We start from the raw sequence: 14,659 nt of genomic DNA on the forward strand, positions 1-14,659 counted from the left end.
TCCGATGTTGAGGAGACCATAACGGGAGCACCCAATGCATAGATCCTGCAGATTCACAAGTGAATTGGAAGAACCATTTCAGCCCCTGAATGGTTGTGAGGGAGGACGTGCGGACACAAGAGAAGCACATCCAGGGGAAGGAGCCAAGGGAATGATTGGTAGGAAGGGAGGAGTGGACAAGGGAGTCACAGAGAGAATGATCACCCCAGCCTGACCTCAAATTCAATTCAGTGAAACATGTAAAACTGCAGACACTATGACTGTAGTAAAAAAAAACATCAAAATGCAGGAGGAACTCAGCCAGTCTTTTCAGCATCCAAAAAAGCAAAGATATAGAGCAAAGTTTCAGGCCTGAGTCCTTTTTCAAAGAATAAGAGAATGAGTCAGAAGCAGGAAGTCTCACAAAGTCTCAGAATTCAGACCAAGAGGTCTGAATATGATAAGAGACGAGATAAGAATTTATCATGCTTGTACGAAAGGAGACAGGAAAAAGGAGAGAGACAGAGCTGGAGGAAGCATCAGCATACGGGTGATGGCTCTTAGACGCAAGAGAGTGAGACCATCAGGATCACCCGTGTGGCGGTCAGCCAATGAGAAGGTCAGAGGGGTTTGGCTGGGTGGTGTTGGTGGAGTTGAAGAATGCAATTTTGTTTCTGAAATAAATAAAGTCAACTCCATTGTATGCGGAAAGAAACAAATGAGTGTATTTCTGAATTGTTTGTAAACAATGAGTTCACAGTACCTTCTACTTTAAAATGGAGAGTGATGAAGCTAAACCCCTTACAGGAGCTCGAGGAGGTTAAACTGGAGATCTCCCCCACCTTTTTATTAATAATGCCCCAGTGTGGTTCATGATCCTTGAGGCCTGCTTCTCTGCCCTCACTGTGACGTCAGAAGATGAAATACGGTTTACTTGTGGCGCCTGTGAAGTGGAGAATATTTTAGTGGATCAGGATGGTAATCTCCCATACGACATGCTTAAGGCTGCTCTTCTTCGGCATACTCAACTCGAGGGAGATTCATATTGCCGAATTACTAGATGACCCCTAGGCGATGGCAACCATAAAAGATGTTGAGCAGATGGTGCAGGCTAGTTGGAACAGACTTTGAGAAGGCAATTTTTGGAAACAGGCTCCTTTGATGTTTACCTCGTCATGTTCAAGGATATTTGGTGATTGTCTGTCAAAGGTCCACCCTTGATCAGTTTGTATATAATGGTTCTTTTCAAGTCTTAACAACATCACCCAAATACTTTTTGTGATTGACAGGAATGGAAAAGCTGACATGGTTTCCATTGACACTCTCCGTCCCCACTATAGCCCATGTTCTGCGTCAGGGCCAGAGTCAGAGAACCAGTTGCACCCCTGCCAGTCGGAACGTGCATCACCTGACTTGCAGTATCGTATGAAATCGGGCTGAACTGTCACCCTCCAGACCATTATGAAGTGGGACAGTTCCAATCAGTCGCCTCTTTGCAGTTTGGAACTAGGCAAAAAAAAAATTTAGCACATTCTAGAAGGGCCAAATGGGTCAATTTCTGTGCTTTGGGAGTTGAACAACGTAATTTTGTGTCAACAGAATAAAGATAGTCAACTCCATTGTTTGTAAACTGGGATAAATCAGTGGCGTAATAAGCATAATGAAGTTGCAGTGTATCTTTGGCTTGGCTTCGCGGACGAAGATTTATGGAGGGGGTAAATTTATGGAGGGGGTAAATTATGGAGGGGGTACTATTTACAGAATACACAGAAGTATCCTGCAATGTTTATTTTCAAAACAATTTATACCTTCAGCTCCAAGAAATTTTATTTTGCCTGATGGCACAGGAGGTTACCATTCTGGTCTACCAAGTCCATGCCAATTCATTGCACAATGTAATTCCACACTAATTTTTCCTGTAAGCTTCCACCCCACCATACTCTCATGAACTCCCCTTGAATTCTACCATCTGGCTACTAGAAGCAATAGCCAAAAAGCCAAAAAGCTTACAAACCTACATGTGGGAAATCAAAGCACCCTGGAGAAAGTCACATAGTAACAGAGAACAAACAAATTCTATTTAGTCAGTATCAATTGAAATTATGTCACTGGAGCTGCAAGCCAACAGCTCTTCTTACTGTTCCAACCTTCCATGATTACATAGATCATTGTTCACCTTTGCAAAGTTAAATTTCTGAAATTTCCAACGTTTATAAAATATTGCTCATCACCACTATGTTCAAGTAGGAAAGGCAGATAAATGCCCAGAATAGCAGCATTTTTTTTTAAATTCAGCTGGTTGTTTCAATCTAAATGGATTTACTGAATTTCAAACTGGGCTCTACTTAGTTGCCTAATGGTGACATTTCACTGTTGCAAAATTATTTAATATAAAAAATATTGAATATAATGATTTCTCATCTTACTTACACTCTTTATCTTGAAGCTGCCCCATTCATCGTCCTAAAAAATAAAAAAAGGATTAAAAATGTGGAGAAAAATTATTAAGCAAATTTAAAACAGGTTGACCAACAGGACATGTTTCCAACAAAGCAAGGAATTTTGATGAATTTTCTATCTCAAAAGACCATGAAAGTAGAAAATCAGAATAACCTGGAAGGAAAATCAATCACTGTAGAAAATCTCTGCTTCCAAAAATAGTTTCCTTTTGTTAAGCCAGGAAACCATCAAAGGGCACTTATTTTGTAGTAACCAACTCACTGACCCTCAGTTTGGGATGCATCTATAAGACATAGAAGCAAATTTAGGACATTAGGCCCATCAAGTCTGTTCCTCCTATCGAATAAAAGGTAACGTACTTTCCTCTCAATCCCATTCTCCTGCCATCTCACCATAACCTTAATCAACAAAAATAAAGGCAACAACTTGGCCTCCATCGCCATCTGTGGCAACGAATTCTGCAGATTCACCACCCTCTAGCTGAAGAAATGTGTCATCCCTGTTTAAAGGGCATCCTTTTATTCTGAGGCTGTGCCCTTTGGTCCTAATCTCTCCCACGACTGGGAACATCAGCATGTCCAGTCCATACACCCCTTTCAATATTCGGTTGATTTCAATAAGGCCCACTTCATCATTTAAAACTCCAGCAAGTACAAATCCAGAGTCAAACACTCCTTGTATGTTAACCCTGGGATCATTCTCGTAAACATCCTCTCCCACACTGGCACATTATTTCTTAGACATGGGGTCTAAAACTGCTCACAATACTTCAAATGTGGTCTGACCAATGCCTTGTAAAGCCTCAGCATTATATCCTTGCTTTTATATTCTCATCCTCTCAAAATAAACAGTGGATTTGCCTTCGAACCATAGAACACTACAGCACAGAAATTTGGCCCTTCTAGAATGTGCTAAATCTTTTTTTTTGCCTAGTTCCACTGACCTGCACCCAGTCCATAGCCCTCCCATACCTCTCCCATCCATGTACCTGTCCAAATTCTTCTTGAATGTTAAAATTGAGACCTCATTCACATCAGCTGGCAGCTCTTTCCACATTCCCACTGCTCTGTATGAAGAAGTTCACCCTAAACTTTTCCCCTTTCACTCTTAACCCATGCTCTCTAGTTTGTATCTCACCTACCCTCAGTGGAAAAAGCCTATCTCCATTTACTCAGTTTACCCCCCTCATAATTTTAAATACCTCTTGTTGCATGTTTAGATAAAGCAAATGGATTAACTTCATACTTAGTTTATTAACTATATACATCGAGGATGCAAAGTAACAGAACATGACCACTGGAGTACGCCAGCATAAAGAATCCCCCAGAATCACAGTAACCAGATATACAGGATATGAATAGTGATTGATCTCCACCTCTATCAAATCTTTCCTTATTTTGAACGAAGGAATAAAGTCCTAACCTGTTTAACCTTTCTGTAATTCAGTTCCTGAAGTCAAAGCAGCATCCCAGTAAATCTTCTCTCTACTCTTTCTATCTTTTTGTTATCTTTCCAGTAATTAGGTTACCAAAACTACATACAATACTCAAAATTTCTCCTCACCAATGTCTTATACAACTTTAACGTAACATCCCAACTCCTATACTCAATTTTTGATTTATGAATACCAATGTGCCAAAAGCTCTCTTTACAACCCTATTCACTTGTGACACCACTTTTCTGTATTCCCAGGTCCCTCTGTTCTACTGCACTCCTCAATGCCCGACCAATCACCATGTACTCACTTTCTTTATTTGTCCTTCCATAAGGCAAAACTTCATACTTGTCTGAACTAAATTCCATCTTCCATTTTTCATCCCATTTTCCAGCTGGTCCACATCCCTCCGTAATCTTCAAAACCCTTCTTTGCTGTCCATAGTGCCTCCAATTTTAGTGTCATCTGCAAACTTGCAGATCCAATTTACCACATTATCATCCAGATCATTGGTATAGATAACAAACAACAATGGTCCCATCGCTAATCCCGGAGGTACACCGCTAGTCACAGGCTCCAGTCTGAGAAGCAATGCTTCACCATGAATACCTAGTGACTGAACTTTCCTGAGTAACTTCCGATGTGACACCTTGTCAAAGGCCTTACTAAAGGGCAGCAAGGTTGGCCTTTAGCGGTTAACTGTTAGCACAACGTCTTCACAGTGCCAGCGATCTGAACCGGACTAGGGTTCGAATCCCGCGCTGTCTGTAAGGAGTTTGTACATTCTCCCCGTGTCTGCATGGGTTTTTTCTAGGGGGCTCCGGCTTTTGCCCACCATTAAAAACGTACAGGGGGTGTAGGTTAGAGGGATGAAAATTGGGCAGCACAGACTCATGGGCTGAAATAGCCTGTTTGCTGTATGTCTAAATTTTTAAAAAATTTAAGTCCACGAAGACAAGATCCACAGCCTTTCCTTGCTACTTGAGATTGCACGTTGCATGACTGGCAAACTCATTGCTAGGGGGCAACAATTTTAAACTTCCATTTTGTTTTAAACCTATTTATTTTCTGAGATTTTTTTTTTGCCAGTTGCTTGAATTTCGGATAACAGGGATTTACTGTACTCTCTGTCACTTGTGACTTCTGCAGTTGGTCAAACTTACATAGAAATCAAACAGATGACAGTTGCTAGCAGATTAACATGGCCCAAGAGTAATATCCCTAAACCATTGCTCTGAACTTAAAAACTTTTCATTCTTTAATTTTTGATTTAAATTGTGCATATTGTTTATCTTATAAACAAGTACATTTATGAGTGTGATAGGCTTCATTTTTCTACAGATAGATTGGTGAGCACTTCAGCAATCAGATTCATTTGTCTAAACCAAGGTAAAAATTACTGCATGATGCTTTGGATCAACAACGTGGAATTTTACATATTGCTACCAGTGACAGAGCTAAAATGGAGATGAAACCAATAGAGACCTTGTGCTAGACTTTAGATCAGACAAAATAAAATGAACTAGCAAGCAATATGTGATATTTAATTTTTTTATGATATGGGGGGAAAAAAAATTTCAAAGATGCACACATACACAAGTCTTCAACAGTCTTATCAACTAAGCTCTAGCTTTGGAGCATGAATAATGACAAAACAAGCAAAGAAAACAAATACTGACAAGGAGGACAAGAAATCATCTCTAGGTAATCTTTGATACTCTTGGAAACTGCTGTCTTCACCAGTTTTTTGAGTTTCAAAGGGCCCAAGACGGAAGGAAACAAAGATTATAGATAATGATTCACCCACAAAATAACCTGCCACACCCATAAAGGATGAAACAACATCGAAAATATTAGTTTAAAAAAAATTACCTTTAGTGTGCCTCCTTTAATCATAACCTTCTGTCTTTCTGGCTGAACTCCAGTCAGTGCAAATAATTGAGCCTTAAAAACCACGGGTGGATCATCAGTGTTCAACTCCAATCCATCAAACTTCTCCTTCCCCCATTTAACATTTACTAGGAATCAGAAAGAGTTTTTCATTTATCGAATAGCAATTTTTGCAACATTATTTTCAAGTTAATGCAGTATTACATGCACATTTTTTTATATTTTGTCTGAGATGCTCCATCGGTGCACAAATGTAATTATGACACAAAATACTTTTAGATAATAGAGAACTGCTTTATGTCCTTATTTGACATCAAGTTCCAGAAAAACTTATTCATTACCAATTATAAATACTGCTTCACCACCAGTTTAAGAGAAATGTGTTTGCTTCTGCTAATTTTTGAGAAACATAATTCCAGTTGTTTCCATACTTTGGCTGAGAATTATCTTTAGCAAAACTTACCAAAGTGTCTACCATATTTGATGTGAGACACAGAAATATTATGACAACAAAACAAATGACCAAAAGAAGATTTCTGCACAACCCTGAGCAATGAAGCAACAAATTGATCATGAGTTGGCTAATCTGGCTGTTAATTCAAGTTTATTTATTATCTGATTATACAACTTAATGAAACACACAGACATACAGACAAGTCACAGAGAGTTTATATGAGCAATTAATCCGTGGTTCAGCCTGTGTCACTGCCTGTGGGAAGAGGCTGCTGTTTCTCTGCCTGGTGGTTTTGGCTCTGATTTCTTTCCAAATGGGAGTAGCTGGAATGAGCTGCAAGTGATTTTGTGAACCCTCTTTAGACAACAATCCAGTAAATCACATTGACAAGGGGAAAGGAGACCCTCGAGATCCTCTCTGCTGCTCTTATGGTTCTGATTGACCTCATTGGAATATCTGATACAAAAATAAAATACCACTTAATCAAGCAATGGATGTTTACGTGAAGAAGGAAATGGATAGAGATGTGGGTGATACAAGGTGCTGTCTCATTTTTCTTGCTTCAATGCTTAGGTGTATTTTTTGATGTTTGGTCATACCTGTATATCAATCCTATTGCTAAATTAGAATGTAATGGACCTCTTGAATCTTAGAAAAATTTAATTTGTGCCTTGTAACTTTACATTGCTGACATGGCACAGAAGATGCAGCTTGACTATTGTACAACTGTGGGCGGCACAGTTGATGTAGCAATTAGCACAATTTCTTACAGTGCCAGCGATTGGGGCCTGAGTTCGAATCCCATGCAGTCTGTAAGGAGTTTTTATGTTCTCCCCGTGTCTGTATGGGTTTTCCCCAGTGGCTCCGGTTTCCTCCCACCATTCAAAACGTACTGGGGGCGTGGGTTAATTAAGTATAAATTGGGCAGTACAGGCTCATGGTCCAAAATGGCCTGTTGACGATAAAACTTTATTTTGTTTAAAGTTATTTTAAACAATACAAATTTAAAAATACAATGAAAATCCATTATATATGGCTATTAAACAATTGGTGCATCAAGTATATAAATTGAAAAACGTATCCATAAGTCATAGTCTGGGTAGTATATTATTTTCAAACAAAAGAGAGAAAAAAGAAAGAGAAAAAGAAAATTTTAAAAATCCCTTAAACCCTTGTATGACTTAGCATTGAAATAAAAGCAAAGGGAAAGAAAAAAAGGAATTAAAGAAAAGATATAGGTCAGACAGTCGAATTATGTTGAAAAATTATGAAGTAGGAAAGTGAGTCATGAATGACCACCACAACATCTAAAATCTTATACCTGAATTATTAACTGAATATTGAATCTTTTCCATATTCCAAGACACAGCATCCCCCAATCATTGACCATGAGTGAGCAGGACAGCATTCTTCCATTTAAACAAAATCACGTCTCACCAAAAGAGAACCAAAGGAAAGAGTATGACTATTAACTGAAGATAAAACAACACCATCCTTTCCTGTTGACCAAAGAGAGCAACCTAAGGATTCAGTGCAAATTTTATATTAAGAATTAAAGATAGGGGTGGGAAGATCTCTCTCCAGTATTTTTCCAGACTAGGGCAAGTCCAGACCATATGAATTAAGGAAACTTCTCCTTTCTTGCACCTATCACAACAAGAACTTATATTAGGATAAAAGCGAAACAATTTAGACTTAGACATGTGCGCTCTATGTACCACTTTGAATTGCAATAAACAATGATAGGCACATAGCGAAGAGCTATTAACAATCTTAAAAATAACATCCCAATCCTCATCTGATAGTCAAATTTAGGTGCCATTCCCAGGCATTTTTAATTTTAAGTATGAGGCCTGTTTTAAATGATAGATATTAAACCTTTATGAAAGGGCTGAAAACTAAAGAACCTCATCAACAAAATTTGCTTCAGACACTTTAGGGAAATCAGAAATTTGAGAATGAGGAAAATGCCAACTTGAAAAAATGAGTCAGGTAGCGACCTGTGTATGGAGACGCAAACTGGCCGATGAATACAGCAACCGCGTGGAACTGGTGGGGGGGGGGGGGTGACACAAGCCATCATCCAAGGTGACCTCCGCATGACGGGAATTCAGGGAACTCTAGCAGGAATGCCAGCCAATCCAAGGCCAGCACTCTAATGTCGTGGGACCCTGATGTCAACACCAGAGGCCCATATAAGCAGAGCTGCCAGTGCAATAAAGCAGTCTTTTGAGAGAGTGTGTGTTCCTTCCACACTCATCATAGTACATATGCTAGAGTTAGGCAATTTAAATTCTCAGAAAGCTGATTAAATAATGCAGCACAGCCATCAATGAAAAGATATTTCAAACAATGAATACCAGCTGTGCACCATTGCTGAAAAACAATAGCATAAAAAGAAAGTTGAAAAAGCCGATATGGTAGAATAGAACTTGAAAGAAAAATTATGAAATGTAAAATATTTTCTAATCTGTGTCCAGATTCTCACAGAATGCTTTACAATGAGATTATCTATTAACTTAATTGAAAGAAATGGAAGTGAAGAGTCAAGAAGTGATAAATTAGAGAAATTTGTGGGGGGAGAATTCAGCTTCATAGACACCCATAATGGACAGTCAGTATAATTATGAAAACTTGACCAAAACAAAAGACATCACCCAGCAATAGAATCTAAAGTTGAGTAAAGCCATAACACCATCCCTCTTAGGTTTTCATAAGAAAACTTTGTTTAGACGAGGGTATCTACCCTTCCATATACAACCGAATCAAAAAATGATTTAGGAACAAAAATTGGTACAGATTGAAAAAGATACAAAAATGTAGGAAAAATATTCATTTTAATAGAATTAATACAGCAAACTAAAGATATAGACAAAGGTGACCATTGAGTTAAGGATTGCTTTACTTGCTTTAACAAAGACAGATAGTTTTCCTTCAAAAGATGTTTATGATTTTTTGTAATTGTCGTACCAGGATACATAAATTTGTTTTTAACAATCGTAAAAGGAAAAATAACATACACTGACGTAGGAGAATTTAAAAGGAAAAAGTTCATTTTTATGTGGATAACCTGAAATTTATACCCTGAAAATTGACTAAATTCTAAGAGTAATAACATCATGGGGGATAGGGAGGCAACCAGGATCAAAAGAGATCATCTGCATAGAAAGAAACTTTATGTTTAATTCCCCCTCCTTCATATCCCTGAGACATCCATACACTCTCAAAATGCAATTACTAATGGTTCAATAGCCAAGTCAAAAAGTAATGGACTTAAAGGGCACCCCAGACAGTTGCCTCATTGTAGATTGAAGGGCTGTGATCATTGTGAAGAGATGTTCAAAAAAATCCCACATCATCTACATTGAGAGCATAAACATAACAAAAAACCACCATTTTGTCATGTAATTTCCCAGAAACAATAACAAAACGGTCATTAGTATCTGAAACAACACTGTGCATAGTTATGGGAATATTTTGATTAATAAGGATCAAAACCAAAACCACCCCCCCCCCCCCCAATTTTAGCTTGAAAAGGAAGAATGATAATTCTGCGCCTTTCACCTCAGCACCAGGTGCAAGACATCACTGCTACGAATATGCATCCCCTGCAAGAATATAACTGTGGCTTTAAGTTGTTTTAAATGCTGTACTAGATGGTTGAAGCCTTTTACATTCCATTTGAGAAAATTGATAGAGTTTGCCATGTAAATTCACTAATAAAAAAGATTGATTAATAGTGATAAAATTTATTTCAAAAATTTCAATATACAAATGAAAGTTTAAATCTCGACAAAATACGCAAACAATATTCAGCCAGCAGATGGCACTCTTAGAACAGAAATTACAGATCCGAAAGTTGAACATAAAAAGGCCAAAACACGATAACAACGTAAAACAATAGTAAACAACCCCTAAGCCACCCCCCTTCCCCCATCGCAACCCCAAAGGCTGCCAAATAGACCAAAAGCATGCTAATTAATTTCTTTAGAATTTGTACAATCTTCCAATTTGATTAGATATTCTGGCTCCTGAAAAATGTTTGTAAACATTCCCCAAGTTGGTTATATCACAGTGCACAACAGTAAAACAATCTGAAGACTTCTAATAAAATTCTGAACAGTATATAAATCAGTGCATAGAATATAGGAGTTGGAAAGTAATGATGAAACTGTACAAGGCATTGGTGAGGCCACATTTATAGTACTGTGTGCAGTTCTGGTCACCAATTTATAGGAAGGATATTAACAAGATAGAAAGTGCAGAGAGGATTTACAAAAATGTTGCCTGGGTTTCAGCATTTGGAATACAAGGAAAGATTGAGCAAATTAGGTCTTTATTCCTTGGAACATAGAAGGCAGAGAGGGGATTTGATAGAGGTGTTTAAGATAATGAGAGGGATAGATAGAATTGATATGGAAAGGCTTTTCCCATTGAGAGTAGGAGAGATGGATACAAGAGGTCATAGGTTGAGAGTTGATGGGCAAAGGTTTAGGAGTAACATGAGGGGGAACTTCTTTACTCAGAGAGTGGTAACTGTGTGGAATGGGCTTCCGGGAAAGGTGGTGGAGGCAGGGTCAATTTTGTCATTTAAGAAAGAGTTGGATGAGTATATGGATGGGAGGGGGATGGAGGGATATGGACAGAGTGCTGGAAAGTGGGAATAGAGGAGGGTACTTGGATCAGTGCAGATGAGAAGGACCAAATTGGCCTGTTTCCTTGCTGTAATTGTTATATAAAAGGACAAACTTGTTAATTATTTTTCACTAATGATCTAGAAAAAAATTAAAGAAAAAAATCTATTTATACTACTTATTCTTTTTCAATCTTTTTATTGATTTTGTAATAAAACATTAAACATATAGTGTATATGGAAGACATAAGTACAAAAAAAACACACCACTTTATACAACACTATTATAATCAGTAACCATAATCATTAAACACTTCTACACACTGAATTAAAGAATAATATGAAATTTTTAATATACATCTATCCCCTCTTCCTAAACCAGAGTTGTATGGCAAAAAGATTAATACTCTGCTTCAGAAAATGAAAGTGTGAAAAAAATAACAAAATTATCATCAAAATTGTTGTATGTTCTTAAAAATTATGGAAATTTCATAAATGGTCCCACATATTTTGAAAATTCATATTCATATCAGTTACAGAGCATCAGATTTTTTTTCCAGATTAAAGCAAGAGACAATTTCATACACCCATTGCGCATGAGTAGGCGAAGCAGTGTCCCTCCACCTAAGTAGTATTGTACGTCTTGCCACAAGCGAAGTAAAGGATATCATTTGATGTTTAGTTGGTGTTAAAGTCTTGACATTCTCTCCAGCAGTACCAAAAAGAGTAACTAAAGGACCAGGCTCCAAGTTTAATTCAAGGATTATTGATAAAGTCTGAAAAACCTCCTGAAAAATGTTTGTAAACATTCCCCAAGTTAAATATTTCAAACTGATAGGGAAGACACATTTAGACTATTTGACAGTGCACAACAGAAAAACAATTTGAAGACCTCATAAAATTCTGAACAGTATATTAAAAGGACAAACCTGTTAATTATTTACCACTAACGATCTAGAAAAAAAATTAAAGAAAAAATCTATTTATCCTACTTAATAATAAAAAAAAATAAGGAACAGTCACAAATTTTTTTTAAAAATGTAAATACAATCAGAATGTAACAGTCTCCTCAGACACTATGTTAAATCAAATAATATAAAGCCATCAATGCTTTCCCTATAGGACCAATAAGTAAACCTGTAAAGTAATAAAGTTCAATCATAAGTTGGAGTCACTTGATTAACAAAGAAATGTCACTCAGGGTGCAGAGTGGAAACTAGCTTGGTAGTTTCGAGCCTCATCCACTGTATTAAACTACTTCTTGAACCTGCTGGAAAGCATGATACAAAGACGTACTGGATATAACAAGGAAGGCTTATTCCTGAGAGTATATAAGTTCTATGTAAATGGCCCACTGGCTCATGACTTCTAAACAGTAATCTTCAATAATTCTCAATTGCTGGCCACAAAACAGAAGTTTTCCCTGCCGACGAATTTCACAGATCAAAAGTTCCTTTGTTTGATACTGGTGCAGCCGAATGACAACCAAACACCCACAACTGGGTTTTGCCAGCAGTGACCGATGCGGTCTATCAATCTCCAGTGGAGAAGGAAACATCTCCTTTCTGAATACTGTTAAGTAATTTTCCCAGTTCAGTGTCTTCAGTTAAGCCCAAGATATGAAGATTTTGAAGTCTACTTTGACTTTCCGAGTTGATGACTTTTGCCGTTAACTTCACATTAATGCTGAGGTAACGTCTTCCAAGTGCCAATCCCAGTCACTCAAATCATTCAAAGTAGATTCTACAGAAGACTGACGCTTATCTTGTCTTTCAACATAACAGCAAACTTGCTCAAATTTATCTTCCAGTATCATGAGCTTGGCATTTAGAGCATTAAACATTTCAGTGATTATCTGTTAAATCTGGGCAAGTGCTTCGGAGAAGTTCTTGGAAGGTGGGCTAGCCGCTGTTTCTTGCTTCTTTCAGTTTTTTCCAGCCCTGGTGATCCTTGTATCCATTTTAACATAAATAAAAAAATATAAACATGAAATCCGACACACTTGAAAGTTTGAAAGAAAAGGAGAGTAAAAGAATACTGATTATGCAGGACCAAGTGACCGAAGCAGCTACTTCATGTCACAGCCAACCAAATGTCCGGCAATAAAACTTTACCTTTGCTTTGCTGACTGCTGATCCAGACATCTAAGGACACTAAGATGCCTCTTTCTCATCTCTTTCAACTATGTTCGTGGAGGTCTTTGTGTTCCCCATTCTGCATCTTCAAAAATGTGTAGAGGGTTGTACTAATCACAACTGAACATAAGTCACTAAATTAATGCCACAGTCATATTGGAGCTGCTGTGCTATATACCACTGCAAATATAGAAGTATAATTTTGCCTTTTCATTTAATGATTTGTCATTGATAATTTAATTCATTTATAATGACCACAACAGTGGGGGTCTTAAAACAGGTACATAGCAACTTCTAGCATTTTCTATCCTGAAAGCTAGATCATTGAGGATATTTGAAGAGGAAGATTACAAATTTTTGAATGATCAGGGTAGGGAATTAGATATGCAGATAACCCATGATCATGTTGAATTAAGGGGCCAGATGGTTTAGTCTTTTTTTCTTCTGTTTATAAGTCCTAGAGTTTTCAAGATCTTGACCTGCTGCTGCTTCATTGCTCATGCAGCACTTTTGCCCTATTATTTCAGTGTTTCATGTTCAAGATGTTTGAGTCCAAAATAATGTATACTCTTCTAAGTTTTACTATTGTTGTGCCATAGAAATATAAAGTGGTGCCATTATCACCAAAACAATTTTTGGATTATTGTATCTCAATACAATATATTGGAATTTCACAAGGTTATACTCCTTCTGCAACAACCTGGTTGCCATTTTTGTTTGGTTAATGAGATTAATTTGCTCAACCGTATCTCGAATGAACATTTTAATTGTTATTGAGGGAATCATTCATAAACTGTAGTTACCAGGGCTGGCTTCAAAAACAGAAAAGGTATTGCTTTGCTTAGTATCCTTTGTATTGCTGTCAACATTACGATAATCAACTAGATGTGTTATGAGCCCAGAAGACCGCAAAACACAGCAGCAATAGAACTTGACCAAGACAAATGGTTAAACGAAAGTGGCTTTTAATTTTCTTTCAACATGAAAACAGGATCAAACTTTAACTTATTACTATTAACTTAACCCCCTTCTAATTCTAAGCGCACGTGTATATAATGTGTGTGTAAGTTCAGAAAAGTTCTTTGGTTCACATTCCAATCTCAATTCTCATTCCTTCCTCCAAGTTCACCGATTGCAGGTAATTCTTATACTGTGCACAGAATTTAACAGTTATGAATTTCACCAGGTTTTGGTGCTTGAAAAGTAAATGGCTACCGCTCAGGAAGGTTCTTGTCAGTTTGCAGAGAGAGATTTGTTGCTTCTTGGGCATCCACAACTGATTCCTTTAGAGCAGCCACTTCAGTGTCTTGCCAAAGAAACCTACCCCATCAGGGTTTTCCAGATGATAACCTCTTTTTTTCAGGTCACCACAGAGTTCCTTTTTGTTTCCCTTATTTCAAGTGAAACATTATGCAGCCAGTCCTCTCCTCTTGTATCGACCACAAGGGAGTTTGAACTCACAACCTGTCTTCAAAATGGGGGTTTTCCACAAGCTTGCCAGCTTATCATGTTCCAGTCCCAGCTGCTGCTGAACTCTAAAATTGAATTCTCTCTCTCACTCAGAGAAAACCACATGACCCTCTTCGAACAGCCAACTGCACTCAGAGAGACTGCAGCTCCTGACCTAATCTTCAGAGTTCGTTCATCTGTTGCTTTCCAAAACAATAATCCAT

General features: G+C 37.7%; 1 protein-coding gene across 2 annotated transcripts in view; it reads right to left on the reverse strand.

The window, feature by feature from the left end:
* Positions 1–14,659, reverse strand: part of usp14 (ubiquitin specific peptidase 14 (tRNA-guanine transglycosylase)) — a 68,464-nt gene that overhangs the window by 52,343 nt on the left and 1,462 nt on the right. The window contains exons 2-3 of one of the 2 annotated variants that reach the window (XM_069921685.1): positions 5,747–5,892; positions 2,410–2,442 (exon numbers count right to left, since the gene is read on the reverse strand). In XM_069921685.1, coding sequence (XP_069777786.1) covers positions 2,410–2,442; positions 5,747–5,892 — 179 coding nt within the window. Of the gene's footprint in view, positions 1–821; positions 909–2,409; positions 2,443–5,746; positions 5,893–14,659 lie in introns of those variants that run through there. The other variant, XM_069921686.1, reaches the window with a different exon arrangement.

Source organism: Narcine bancroftii, chromosome 2, assembly GCF_036971445.1.
Source record: "Narcine bancroftii isolate sNarBan1 chromosome 2, sNarBan1.hap1, whole genome shotgun sequence".
NCBI classification, from domain to species: Eukaryota; Metazoa; Chordata; class Chondrichthyes; order Torpediniformes; family Narcinidae; genus Narcine; species Narcine bancroftii.